This window comes from Seriola lalandi, unplaced genomic scaffold (genome assembly GCF_002814215.2).
Source record: "Seriola lalandi dorsalis isolate HSWRI2012SDOR001 ecotype SW California unplaced genomic scaffold, Sedor1 jcf7180002054304, whole genome shotgun sequence".
In the NCBI taxonomy this organism is placed as follows: domain Eukaryota; kingdom Metazoa; phylum Chordata; class Actinopteri; order Carangiformes; family Carangidae; genus Seriola; species Seriola lalandi.
The window spans coordinates 302,115-317,339 of NW_019524857.1; the positions used below are offsets into that span (position 1 = coordinate 302,115).

Below are 15,225 nucleotides of genomic sequence, written 5' to 3' on the forward strand. Positions count from 1 at the left end.
ATACATCAAATCCAGCCATTGGGAGCTCTGGGAGAAATCCCTGAGTTTACCGGCCCTCTCTGCATGCCCATGTGCCCATAAGAGCATGCAGTATGCATATGCCACGACTGGGCTCAGTATCCAATCACATTTTGCTTTTCATTTGACACAATGTGAAGCAGTGGAGCCGCATATATTGTTCAGTAATTTATTTGCCACAAAGCAGTAAAATACTTGCAGTGGAGCACAATGGAAGAAAGCTACTGTTCTTGTTAATGTTGAATACTGTAGACCTCCTTTTCCCCCAAATCCCAAATTCTGTTGGAAACACTAAGATGTGTTCATTGTTGTCACACAGCCTGAGGTACTAACACCATCTTAATACAACGGGAGTATGAGCTGCTGTGGAGTAAGATTTTTTTATTCCTTTTTTTTTTATATAACTGAATATGTGAAGTCCTCAGACGGAACAGTTTTGTGACCACAGTCTCACTGTCAAAGTTCACTCTGAAAATCAGAGGTTACTGGTATTTACTTGCTCCTCTCATGAGGTGACGAAGTGATGCAGATGCTCCTTCATTCGTTTTAGTCCCCGCAAGAAAATTAAAGTGCTTGTGGCCCATAATCCAATTTAGTCTCCCCCCACCCCTATGTAGCGAGTTTGCTGTGATTGCTTTAGGGAGCAGTGGCAGGGCAATATTAAAAATCTACCCATATTATTGTGATTGTATGCGCTTCAACTAAAGCCTCCTGACTCGGGGATCTGAGCACAGCGTCTTAAGTGCTCTCCTGGCAGCTTTGTGTTGCTTATAAGACACAGGCTCAGGATAAAATTCAATTAAGTTCAGAATGTACCACAACAGGCTGTATTCTCTTATTAGAATAAAACATGACAGTGTTGTGATGTAGTCCCTGTGTGGGCGAGGGTACTGAAGTAATTTTGAGCTGTGATTTCACTAGCCTGTGCAATTTAACCTGTCATTTTCAGGGCTTCAGACTAGCTTTTTCCAGTCGTTAGAATTCCTGTCAATTGCAAATGCTATATCAGTTGTATTTAAAGCCAAGTTCTGTTATGCTTCGAGTGCAAGTTCTGGAAACCAATCTAGCGCTAGCATGAGACTCGAAAGCAAACCACTTCACTCCTCCCAGCCTTTCCTCTCCCTGCTCTCTCGGTGATTTGATTTGATCGATTCAGAAAGTCCAAAATCGATTAATTTTGATTCCATTCAATTCAGTTACATCAGATAAATACTGATCAGATTAATACCAAGTACTTCTCAGAATTTTTCGTGGGAACTTACATTTTTTCTATATTCAACAAGTGAGCAGTTGTTTCCTTGAATATAAGATTGTTTAAAGTGCACATTATAGGTTAAATTATAAACACATAATCCTGGTTATAAAACTCTGGACCACGGATGTATTTTTCTTTGGTAAATGCAAAACAACTAAAGCAAGGCACACACACACACACACACATATATAATTATTTATTTATTTATTTATTTCTCTTAGGTCTACATGTGCAAAACAGTAGAGCAAGAATAATGAAAACCCACTTATAAGGGAGCATCATTATGCATATTTAAAAAAATAAAATAAAATCCCAGTAAAGCTACACATCGACTGTCAGCACATACCTCATCTAAGTACAGGCATCCACTTTTAATTATCATGTTGCGCACAGACAGGAAAGAAACTGAATGTTTGCTCACTAATTTATCGGCACTGTTTGTGTTGACAAGATGTCTGTGGCGGGTCCACATAGACTGAAACTATTCATGACTCAAAACTTTTTTTTGCACATTGTATTAACTCACTTTCCACAAAGAAGATGTTTTACACACTTGCACACCAACTGAACCACTTAAAACAAGTAAGCACTCTATACATGACATTCAACACACATGTACATGTTTACTGAGAAAAGACACAAATGCAAGATCGGTGTTGAGATTTTAAGAATTGCTATATCAGTCAAATAGAAATCATGATTAATTGGAAAATCTAATATTTCTCTCTGACATACAGCGTGGTTTGCTGCATAATGTAATTATTTTAAAGCGCTTTCAGGCCACTTGGGCAATAATTTAAACTAAAAACTCAGTCAATGAAATAATGATTTGTGTATTCCCAAAAGTTGAAGGCAATTTGTGATAAAGGTTGGTCTGTGCTCGTGTGATTGGCAGATCTGGTTGAACTGTGTTCAGAGCTGCTGTCACTCTTCCTTAAGCCCACACATCTCGCTTGTCAATGTACTTCTTTAAAAGGCGATGTAATTAATACACTAAAGCCAGCCAGGTCACACATTTACAGTCCATGATCTGTTCACACATTCACACACAGCTGCAGTTACTCATTAACCTTACATGACCTTAATTTGCCTTAATATAGTTTCAACAACAGCCAGATGTATTAAGGACAACGTAGCAGCTAATGAATGGCCTGTCTTGGGTTCATCATTAATCTGTGAGTATAGTGGTCATATGCACTGTTTTGTCCTTAGTCTGTTATGGTGTATAGTTTCTACTGCTTATGCTAATTCTTCTTACATTCCCTTTTTTAAAAAGATAAATCAAAATATGACAGCTGTTACTCCTATTGAACGTGTAAACCAAAACCAAAATAATCAGACAGGGTTGATTTTAAGGGCTGGCAATGCTGATATTTTACTCACTGATGTTACTGTTTATAATCTGTGATTGTGACTTTAAATTACTGGTGAAATAGCAGAATATGATAGCTATAACACCTAGTCTTTGATATTGAATTTGATGATGATAATACTGTGTAGTCTTCAATTCGACGCTTGGTCAGAACAATAGTCCCGATCTTTTTCATCACAGCACTGTTAACTCTGTTCAACATGAAGCATGACAGATTCCCATCTCACTTCAGTGGTATGAGTGCAGGGGAGAGAAACAAATCTTCATTTCAAATTACAGCACATACTGTCTCTCACGGTGAATATTTTATTTCGTTCTGTTTGTAGCAGGTAAACAGCACTGTAGCTGCAGTGGAACATATTACATTTCTTGTAATTTGGTTGGAACAGGAGTTAAAAACTTTATCGCCAGTTGAATATTAAGGCAGTGCTCACGAAGAAATAATGTAATATTTCATTTTTTATTCATGGATCAAATTACATTGTTCCCATCATCAAGGGACAAAATCTTGTTCATGAACACTGACAAAGCTTGACCTTGTGGAATTAAAAGAAAAAAATCCATAAAGATTTACCACCAATTGTGGTTTGAAATAGTGCCCATATCCATGAGAAATAACTCTGCTGTCAGCAACTACAAAGTCATTCACAGATTTATTGTCAGAGGAGACGGGTACGCCTTTGTTTCCCGCTGTCTCTCATGCTTTTCAATTCTAATTCTGGTCTCTCCAGCTTGGGACAGACTTATTCATGTTTGCAAATGTAAATTGAGCTGTCCAAAATTATTACAATAACACAATATATGGCTGCTGCTCTCTTACATTAAACACAAATTCAGGACGCACTATCAAAAACTGGACTTTACTTCTTTGGTGTACTTTAATTGGGAAGAAACAGAAGGAATGATTTACCTTACTGCTTAATTCAAAAAACAATTATGCATTATTTTATTGTGCTGTTCACTCTGATACACACTGTGTGTTCTAACAAATTATTCTCATAAGTGTCTGTCAGTAATGGTTAATCTTAGCACTCCATAATTTGGATGCTTGTACCACTGATGGCCCATCACGCAGCGGCGGTCATCAATGGGCCGTTCTTTCTCGGAGCAGGGCCACATTAGTTAATTGAGGTTAATCTGTATCTGCGAATGACTGTGAGCAGGTGCTGGAGGTTGATGGTGGTTGTCAAGCAGAGGCCTGTCATAAATGCCTACCCCATTGTTGTCTTTCTGCGAGTACGGCCATTGCACTTGAGTTTCCGTTTGGTGTGTGTTGATACACACAAATGAATCAGAATTTGTCATGTGTTTTATGTGTTTGTGTGATGGAGGAAATGGAGAAGAAGAGAAAGTCAGTGTGTATGCTTCTCTACATGATGCACCTTATTACATTCTGCACTTGAATAAAATGCAGCAGATGCTAGGTGAAGTGTTTGGCATTGATTTAAACTTTAAATAATCTATGTATTTTTCCCAGAGTGTGCAGCATCCTCAGCCTGAATTACAGCACTATGACGATTGTTATGCTTACGATATGAAAACGGTCTGCCATCACAGTTAATCCTAATTATTTGGCAGATTGATTAACTTGATTGCATGAAAAGAAATACTCCCATTCCTTTAAATAACAAGCTATTTTGCCCCCACTCAGCACAACCCGTGGTGGCTGGCGTGCCAAAGCTAGGCCGCTGGGTTTCGGACAGCATGTGTTTAATATTCTGAGAGCATGCTGCGGGTCTGGAAGAGCTGGCATGCACATATGTATCTTTGGTTCAGTTCGAAGGCGAATGTGCTCTTTTTGCTGCTTCTCTGTTAATTTTTTACATGTTAATCCCTATTGTCCTGCCAGTAATACTTGTCTGCCTCCCAAACTCATTGAGGTACAGCTACGGTTGTGTCTCGCCCCGCTTTCTATGGGAATTCCTCTCTATCATGTCTTTTTTTTTTTCACTGAAAGGTAGCTTAACATTTAGTGTTTGAAGATCATTTTGTTTGAATAAAATGGACTGTTGAGAATTGCAATCTGTGAAAATTCTTTTTGCTTTTTTGATGTTTGCTCTGTTTTTTGCTATTCATATTTATGTATTCATTTGGAAGTAAGTCCTTTCCAAAAAATACATTTTCTTGTGATTCACACAACAAGAGAAGACATAAAAAGATTAGAGGAGTTTGTGTGTGATTTTGAGATTATATTTTGAGATGGGTTTCTTGGAGACACAGAAAAGGTGCAGTAATACAAAACAAACCATGGTCAAGTAATTACAATTACAGATTTTGTGCTGTTATGTTGCGTTTATGACAAAATAAAGTGAATTAAGAGATCGGACAAAGGTAGTTTATTAGTGCACGCATATTTGTGAATGTGCTTCCTCATGTTCACATAAGTAAACCCAGAACCTTCTTGTCCAGGTATGAGATCCGGGACCCACACCTGGTGGAGGAAAATGTCCTGCAGGTCCTGAAGGAGAGGGCTGACTTTGACAACTATAAGCCCCGCCCCTTCAACATGCGCGAATTCTACGACCGAACAGGCCACGACATCAAGGACATGCTGCTGTCCTGCTTCTACCGAGGCACGGAGTGCAGCGCTGAAGACTTCAAAGTGGTGAGTCAGGCATGTCAAAAGTTAAAGGTCCTTTGCAGGGCCAGCTGGGGCCTGCCAGGACCAGGGTCAGCTGAGCATGTTTGTAATACGAGGTCAGTGCTGATATAGTGTATTATGACATCTATATAATAGGACCTCAGTCGAGCAGTCGTCTGAAGTTTGCTATTGAGAAATGACACGTCAGGATGTAGAAGGTAGGGAATTGTACAGACAGACTTTTATCCTCAATTCAATCTGGGGGCTCCGTCAGTCCAGATCCCTCTGTTCCCCCTTAAGATGAGTCTGAGGACCATGTGTGTACACTGTGACTGACTCACAGCACATCTTAGCATAGTAATACACACCATGTACAAGTCTACTGCAGAGCCGGGCATGCTGGCCCTGGCGTGATAGTTTAGTCTCTGAAAGGTTCAGCAAACCTCTCATAAAAGATTGAAACTTGGTCTTTTGCTGAACCCTGGGCAAGCGCCATAACGCTTGCTTTATGAGTAAGAATTTAAAAAATGTGTCGCTCTGGGAGATTGTGTGATAGTGTTTGTTTTTCTCATCTATCGAATGGTTACAGAGATCTGGTTATTACGTGGAACCTGTGTGACCTTTATATCTGCTCCACTATATACAGATTTATCAGGTACAGCTGCAATAATAACCACTAAGCTGCATGAAGCATGTGGAGTGTCTCCTGATAGTGTAACTGTGGTTGTGATCAGTTAGTGTACTTTTAAGGTAATGTCTGTCTAATAATAGCCAGAATACCTGTTTACAGTGATGATGACTGCACACTTCGCCTCATTCCTTAGGTAGTTCATTCAGTTGGCTTGTAACGTGTATTTTGCTGATACCAAGACATTTACAAAAAGGACCATTACTTTTGACATTTTGCGCGACGCAAAAAGCAGAAAAGAAGCAAATCTTTCTCTTTGCCAGATGTTTCACTTTCTTCACCAACTAATCACTGACGTAAATGGTTTGGTGCTGGTCAGGGAGCATGTTTCCCCTATAGTTGTACAAGGAAAAAAAAATGCCAATAATAATGCCAAATAAACATTAATTCAGAAATCAATAATAATTTGTGTTTGGGAGCCTCTTTTTTTTTTGGGTGCGTCCCACAAGGCCCTAAAAAAATTCTAGGGGAAACACTGCAGTATATTGATCAGAGCTTGTTGGCTGACAATGGCTACTTACTGGTGCTTGAAATGGAGCTGATAAGTGTGCTGACTCTCAACCATGTTTGGGGTTGACATCTGTCCATTTTTGGTTTTAGGGGGATTTATAACACTTGTTGGAATGCTTTTATTGCACTTAACTTAACGAGTTGTCAACCTGTCTCTCCTCTACTCAGCTGTGCTGTGTGTGTGTGCAGGGAGGGCTCAGAAACACAGTGAAACCGAGAGCAGAAGAGAGGAGAGGAACATGCCAATAAATGACAGCAAAACACAGTAAAGACATAAATGAAAGAAATGAACACAAATTAGGAAACTTTTTTTTTTTTTTTTCTTTTTTTGGTCTAATGGGTGGGTCATGTGGGGCCCCAAGTAGGGGAAACACTGGAAACAATGCAATTGTCTTAGTATGTTTGTCAGAGTGGCCCCTTTCACATTGATTCAAAAATGATTTTCCTACATTTCCTTTTGTTGAAATGTGAGTTAAGTTACTGTAATTTTTACATTAGCAAGGTCAGGTCTTGTTGCATTTATGTTTGTGAAGCAGGTGTGTAAACAATGCAATGAAAATGTCTGCTAGGTGAAGGCTTCAACCAGTCAATTAAAATGTTAAATTCATTAATCCTGAAATGGAACTCCAACTCAGAAAAATGACTGTTGCTAACAAAATGGATGCAGTAAGGGTCACAAAATTAATTCCTAAATTAAAAACAAATCCCTAAAAAATAGATAAAGAAACACAAACTGACACACAAAAGAAAATTGTCTCATAATAACATGTTACACATAGCAACCGGTGGGAGAGGGAGCTACTCTGTGTAGAGCCAACAGCTGCTCATGCCAGAGCAGGCAGCTAGTGACGATGCTGCTCTATTGATACGGTTGATGTCTCCAAAGAATCCCACCTTTGTTGCAAATTAGTTCACATTTTAAAAGTCTTATAATGAGTCCAGTTGCTATAGATCACTGAATATCTCCTCTCTGTTGCATTCATTAGTAGATTCTATATGCTTGTTTCTGACAAAGTGGTGCTTTTTGCTTTTGAATAAACTTGGTGCAGCTCCTCTGCAAAGTAAGTCTTTGAAATGGCTGGAGCTTCTCTTAAGAGGCTGACACATCCCTATGTAAAACTGACCCTCACATACTTCACATGAGCAAACTGCTGAACCTCCAGAACAGAAGTCCAGAACCTCCAGAAGTTTAACAAATAACATTCATATTTGTAGGCAGAGAATGTGTCTGAAAGGAAGGTAGTAAATCTGGCCTCAGTCTCACTCTTTCGCTCTGTCCTTCACTGGTCCTTTGAGGTACAATATCTCATGCTCTGAGCAATCCCCCCCCCATATCGAGTAAAACCATGTAGCACAGCAGTGGGCTGCAACACAGCCCACATGGCGCAGCTCCTCTAATGTGCTGATGTGTCCACATTTACCGTAGTTAGTTGTGCTTATGGCAGATGGTGCTGCACAGGGCTCTACTGTATTAGTACAGTAGTGAACCTGGATGGAACAGCTCAGCAGAGAGCACTAATGGTGTGGAAAGGATCTTTGGTGTGATAGAAAAAGGAAAAAAAAAGAGGACGATGAACACTCCAACCAGCCACTGCCTCCAAACCCCAGAGCATGGAAGCAGTAAAACTGTGATTAACACTGTCGGCAGCTTCTGCTTGTTTACCCCCGGCATCGGCACCGTGCCTCGCTAGCTGCTCCCTGGCTGTGGAAGATAGCCAGAAACAAATGGTCTCAGCTGCATACAGCATGCAGGCTTTCCAGTTGCAACTCCTCTTCTTATCAGTGCTCTCATAATGATGGACAATAAAACAGTCAGACAGCAGCAATGGTAACACTTAATGCAGGTTGTCTCAGATGAGATGGAGAGAATCTAAAATGTAACATCTAATCTACTGATGGATGTATGGACTTGCATACACACAGTTTCTACTCTGTCAGAAGTGATTGAACAGTTTTCAGGTTCACATTCAGGTCCACCATTATCCAATCAGAGGTAGAGTATGTCCGTGTCAGAGGCCAGTCTTGTAATCAATTAATGGTAACTGGTCCCAATAACCAGTGGTATACAGTATCATATGACCACTTTTCAGTCGTTACTGCTGGAAGTGTTACAGATTAGTTACTCCCTCTATCTCAATTCTCTATTGTGTGCCTGCCTCCTCTTTCTCCTTGGAAAGACTTTTGTTAATTAGGAATGCGGAAAGCTGGGCTGACATCTTTTAGCTCAGCTGATATTAAAGAACAGCAGGAAAGGAAAATTACCTGCAATTAATATTAATAGGTGGCCTGCAGCTACTATAGCTGCAGGAGATAATAAGAAAACACTAAAAAGTGAGTGAAATACAAAGACCATAATTAGAATTTTTTACAACTTTGTATTAAATTAAAGAGATACCTTCATCGACACATGGAGAAGTCATACATGTTTATAATAAAGAAAATTGTTAAGTACACAGGCTAACTTACTGTATCCCTAAGGGATCCTCTGCAGATAATATGTCGATGGTTGATTGATGTCACAATGTCTAAGTTATTTCATTTTGAACACTTCAAGACACCCACATCTGACTTCGATCACCGGGGAAAACTCTGACAGACTTAAAACTTTGCAAGACTCAAAACTGAAGCCCAGGGGGTTAGCAGAGAGCGTAAGTGAGAGAGAGGAACACGGGACATGAGAGAAAAAATAAGAACAAGAAAGAATGAGAAAGTGGGACAGAAAGACAGAGACTAAGGTCCAGGTAAGTCCATGGAATGAGACTGAACATTGTGGTCAAGTTCTGCAGAGAGACACAAAGACACAAAACAGCAGCTGCCACAGCAGTAGCATCAATAGAAGTACTATCAGGAGACACGCAGGTTTGTGCTCATTTAACCTTTCAGAGCACAGCTGCACTGTATCTCCCTTTTCCAGCTGCCCAGTTGTTTGCCCAGAAACAATGAAGTATGGCAGCTCAACAGGTTCCTGCTTTCCACTCTTATTTCGTTGTTAAAAACAAAATGTCGGGTTCTATCCAAATGCACAGAAGGAAGTAATGATATTTTAGATTGTGTAGGTCATAGTCGTGTTTAGACAAAATCTCAGGCTCTCTTGAATGAATTTGAAGAATGATCACGATTATGCTAGTTTTCTCCATGCCCCTGACAATGGCCATTTCACGTGATGTTCGTGCACTCTCCCTGTATAGGCCGTGCACTCCACTTCCACCCAACTCCTATGATGTTCTGTTTTCTTAATTGCCAGCATGATTTCTCCTGCTGTATTCACAAAGATGTAAAATCACCATTCAAGTGAGGAAAGTAGCAACATGAAGACATCCTTAGATGATTCATTTTCTTTAGTGTCAAAGTGCAATTTTTACTGATTTAGTTGACATTTGAGTAATTTTACTTGACATTTTAATACTTTCAAGCATGATTAAATTGAGAAAAACATGAACTGATAATGAAATAAAGTGACTTTGAACAATATTATTGCAAGACTTAAAAAGTATCTTGTACTTACAGTATCTGTTTACAGCTACATCCCTATAGAATAGCTGGATACAACAAAACACACAAAAGCTCAGTGAAAACACTTTGAGTATTCAACTCTAACAACATCAAATGGTATTGACATTAATTGCTGTTAGCCTGTCATGCATTAACAGACAAAAAATTAAAATTAGAATTAACAGACAGCTTGAGTGAGATGCTTGTGAGGTGATATTGATTTTTTTAATTGCTAGTAATGGATTTCAGGTTACATTGTTGACATGTTAGACTGCATTTTGTATTTGCCTTTCAGTAGTTCCCATTTAGTCTCCCTGTCAAGTCTGTGACAAGCCCACCACCACCATCGCTACATTACACCTTTGTGTAACCCAGACTCTTACGTAATTACTCTGATCATTCTATTGAGCTATTGGCTCCTTCTCAGCTGTCCATTGACCCTCGGAGTCCATTCTTCATGGTACAGACAAGTGCCGTTTATGAGATGTGATCAATAGAGAAAGCCGTTCAGAGACACCTGCTCATGGATCAAATTTCACAAACACCCTTTGAATCAATGTAGGTTTTGAAATCTTTCTAAAACATAACTCTCTCTTCACATTTGTAAATTATTGAGGAACAATATCATTCCTCCTCCCTGTACATTTAAAGAGTTCTCTAGATGAGTAACATGGCTGTTTTTTTTCTGTTTAGTCTGAAATTCCCCACGATGTGTTTATTCAGGCTGTATTTCATTGCTGAGCCTTGTTGGAAGGATACTGGTGTAGGTTCTGAGCTGGGGCAGCTTTGCTTCTGATATCTTAGCTTAAAAAATGATGACCTAATATAATTATAGTGGCTATAAAATATGATGACTGCTGAGGCTGAGAGTCTTTTGAGGTACCTGCCATGTGATTTCAGAAATTCAAACATGCTTTAATCTCCCATTCGTCATCAACTGTTTTTGACACACCTCATCTTTGTCCCCCCCGCCCTTTCTTTTATTCATTGCTATTCCAGTCTCATCCATCAGCTCAAAGCCGATGATTCTGCCGTTCTTTTTGGTCACACAATTCCCACCACTTTCCCTCTTGAGGATAAATCAATCAATTTGCTATTACTTTACAACTCAGAGACATGGATCAATTAGGTTGTTGCTGAATAATGGATGCATCCTTAATGAAAAAAAAATTCCCTTCTTTGAGTGTAATGAGGCCACATGGCTGCCCCTGACACAGTCTTGTCTTTCAGTTTTGTTGTGAAATAAAGTTGTACAGTATTTTGATGAAAGTAGCTTTTTCAATTATGTAAACCTACAAAAACACACGTGAACAGCACCCATTGACTAAAAAAGCAAATGTGTTCTTGGGTTGCCTCTCTCTCTGTCTTTCAAGGATAACCTGAGTGATAACCTGAATACACACTAACACGCTGGGATCAGGCTTGAAATAGGTTTTGGGTAGGCATTTAATTTTGATCGTTAAGATTAGGGTAAGGGGCTAGGGGCATTATGTGCACATAAGAGTGTCCTCACAACAATAGTAACACCAACGTGTGTGTGTGTGTGTGTGTGTGTGTGTGTGTGTGTGTGTGTGTGTTTGTGTGTGTGTCGTGACATTCCAAAGTGTCTTGACATTCCAGAATCTGCACTATGAAACGTTATGACACATAGTTTGGATTCATAATTAAGTCTCGCTCAGACTGCACTGGAGACAGAAACCAGTAGCCTACAGTACACATCTGTGAGAGGAGAGAGAAGCAGTACACAGTGATGGACCACCCTGAGACAGCTACCGTATCTGAGGTTCCAATGGAGAAAAAACGTCCCAGAAACCTGCTGACAGTCAAAGTCTTGACAAAATGTCATGCTGTCCAGAGCTGGAGCCAGGAGGAGTGGGTGACCCACACCAAATGGCTGGTAAACCAGACCGTGGTGGGTCTCACCGGTACACAAGGCATTTCTCCAAACAAGTACATCAAGAAAGTCTGCAAGGCTGTGATGAAAGACCTGGAGAAAAAGTTTCTGCAGTAGGCGCCTGCTGGAGTCAGTGATTGTACTCCAGGACCCGGTCGTTGAGGCAGCCGTCGTGCAGTCTTTGCAGACTCACCCGAAAGAGCTCCTGACTCGTCTGGCACAGCGGGATCCCTCCTGCTGATTGTGGAAAGACGCGCTCCAGGTCGTGGCTTTCATGGTATGCCTCCTCCTCATTTTGCACGCCTCGCTCGCTCTTTCTTTCAAGGATAACCTGACTGATGACTGTAAGATGACAAATACATTTTATTGGTATGTTAAAACAAAATTGTCATCACAAATAATGCATCTCTTTTACTAACTGAGAAACTGAACTAAAAGAAAAAAAAGAAACTGGAATATTCATTTAATTATAAGTTACTACATTAAAGGGCAAACACGTCAAATATCGTTGACATTTGAAAAGGCATAAGCTATCGGTGATCGTTGTGATGCTCGTCGATCACTGAAATCATCATTCATCGGCACAACCCAAGTACGAACCAAAAGCACAAGAGCAAACACCACCAAACACCACCCCGGGCGGTTCGACAGCAGCCAGCCTCACAGTCAAGTTTTCGTTGGATTTTCTTGCAAGGAAGGAGGGAGTGATGCTAGGCTTAGACTTTCTGTCACAGTACTTTTTGAGAAGCCCACATATGTACCCTGACCCCCCTGCACACATTCACAGAAATTCACCTTTCACATGACCTCTTTGTTGTATTTTTAATTGTAGAGTGAATAGAGACATTTTTTGACAAGATAGTTTCCTGATGTTTGAGGTGCAGTGTGGACAAAAGGTGAAAAGAGGAGGGAAACACATCAAGGAAAATTCAGAGCATGAAGAGATCTGAAAATCCATTTATTCCATGTGACCCTGTCACTGCTCCTACCCTTACAAAAATAATTTTTAATAATGAATTGGGTGGGGGAGATGCGCAACGGGGGGAAAAGGGGGAGAGAAAGAAAGAAAAAGAGGGAGAGAACTTATCCCTTAAAGAATCAATTATAAACACTTTGGTTGAGATCAGAGGCAACGGATGGCTGTGCAGGGCTTTGGAGGGAGAGAGAGGAAGAGAAAGTGGAGGGGGCAGGAAACTGTCCTGAAATAAGAACTTCGGTGTGTGCCAGCGGGGGGGTCTCTGTTTGACTCTGAGTTAGTGGTGCTGGGCTGCAAGCGGGAACAGAAGGAAGGAGGAAAGAGGTGGGGATTGATAGACACTGAGGGAGACCAGCAGCACACTAGCTGAATGAGAAGCAGGGTGTTCTGAGCTCTCTGTGCTGCGGTGCTCCCTGCATGCACGCAGTGTGTAAAGCTCTCAGTTTGCTCCACTCCACTGCACAAACAGCGGATGTATGGTTCAGAATCTGCCGACAGTCAGAGTGATTATTCACATGGCACTGGCAGGTGGCACACTGCTGCATTAGTCAGCTAATTACTGTCCAGAGACATACTAGCAGGGTTGACATTTTTTTTCTGCTCGTATCCCTTTTTTTTCTCATCATTTTTGTAATTTACTACTGTTTTATAGGAAACCTGTTACATTTGCCTTGGTACATTACATTTGGTAAATTTTACTCGTCCCTCTAGTTCATTAACACCTTTGAATTCATTAAAGAAAAATTACTGGAAACATAATTAATGGTTTTGGCATTTAAAGTTAATTCTGATCATTAGAGTGGCTGTTTGATGACTGGCAGTATGCGTATGTGCCATGATGGAGGGTTGTAACTTTTGTCTGAACTGTATTATGAAATACGACACTTGGGAAGGTGAGCGACAGACAGGTCAAAAAGATGTTTCTTCATGTCACCGACGACAGGGTACAGGTACTGTCATCTTGTTTTCCAGCGTCTGGGGATAGATAGAGCAGATTTGGAACACAACTAGGTCCCTTTGGGATGCTGAGTTTTCATCTTACCAGCCGTTGTCTTGATTATTTTTTTCTTTCCCTTGTCTCTTGGGTACATCCAGTACCTTAAAAGTACCCTGTCAACTTCCTTTTGACTGCAGTGTTTTCTTTTTAGTCGATGGGGCTTCAAAGTAAGGAGCACTGATTGTCAGTGGTGTTCTTGTTACAGATTAGATGAACAAACCATTTACTTCACTACAAATATTTTAAAAATCAGATTTCGAATTGGGCAGATAAGTACTGAGATTCTTCTTTTTCTGTTTTTCTTATTCTTACATTTGATGTGTTGAAGTATGGAGGCATGTACTTGGATAAAGTCAGGGACTTTGCTGCATCTGCTTAATTTTTGCTCTTTTATTGATATTGAGGTAATGTTCTTATTGGACTTAAAACTGGTTGCCGGTTGTGAGTTAAGAATGAAAATGAATAACCTGTTGTGGCTTGGAGAGGCAATTGAGAGAGACAATGTAGGATTATGATTACAGAGGCTGAAGTAATCAGCCAGCCTCTTAACCTTTGATGAACAGGAGCTAATCAATTATTTGGCTCTTTAACTTATAGAAGGTAGAAGAGTCGTGGGTGAAGATATCTTTACAATAATGGCTCAAAAGACAAGTGTCATCTTTTCACAGTACAATAAAGCATTCATTTACAAGAAACTGTCTATGTTGAAGTAGAGGAAGTGAGAGGGAAGGTGATGGAGCAGCCGTACGTAAGACTGAGAACAAAGCGCATCTGTACTGATAAGTCCTTTTCCGCGCTGTGTTGATGCTCTTTGTTGAATACATCTGTGATTTTCCTGCTCAGAAGTGATATGATCAAGTTTTGATGTGTTTGTAGCACCTGCACTCACATGTCTCAGCTGCCCCAGTTAGTCAGTTAGTCAGTGAGTGAGTCAGTCAGTCAGTCAATCAGTCAGTCAACAGTTGTCGTCTGAATTAATAAAAGATGCTTGGGATTCCTTCCTGTTGGAAATAAAGACTTGTCACTCAAGGCTCAAGCAACCTCCACGTGTCCTTGTTATCATCTGTGCCCTCACCAAGGCCTGAAGGCAACAGCTCATCCATTGTTTATCACATTTGTTTTCAGTATTTTGATATAAAGTTTCAGAGTTGTGACTGTGAAAACATGGCATTGGGAATATTGGCGTCTCATTCATCTGCCGGTGACTGAGGGCAAAGACAAGTTTCAAGAAGAGACAAGATTCAGAAATTCTCTAGAAATAGAACAAAAGTGGTTTTAAATTTCAGGAACTAACATGAACATTTTTGTTTGTAGCAAAAGATCTATATTTCACTGCAACTTGTGTTGCCTGTTTTTGTTGACTCTTTTTGTATGGAAAAGTAAGGTTCGTCCAGTCCAACGCAGGCAAATAGAAGAAAAGAAACATATAAAAACGATGAATA

The 15,225-nt window shown here is 40.2% G+C and overlaps 1 protein-coding gene across 1 annotated transcript in view; it reads left to right on the forward strand.

Moving 5' to 3' along the window:
* The window catches only part of asic1b (acid-sensing (proton-gated) ion channel 1b), a 144,178-nt gene that overhangs the window by 5,221 nt on the left and 123,732 nt on the right, over positions 1-15,225 (forward strand). Inside the window, exon 2 of the mRNA XM_023406349.2 lies at positions 5,055-5,250. Within this exon, the coding sequence (XP_023262117.1) occupies positions 5,055-5,250 (196 nt within the window). The remainder of the gene's footprint in view (positions 1-5,054; positions 5,251-15,225) is intronic.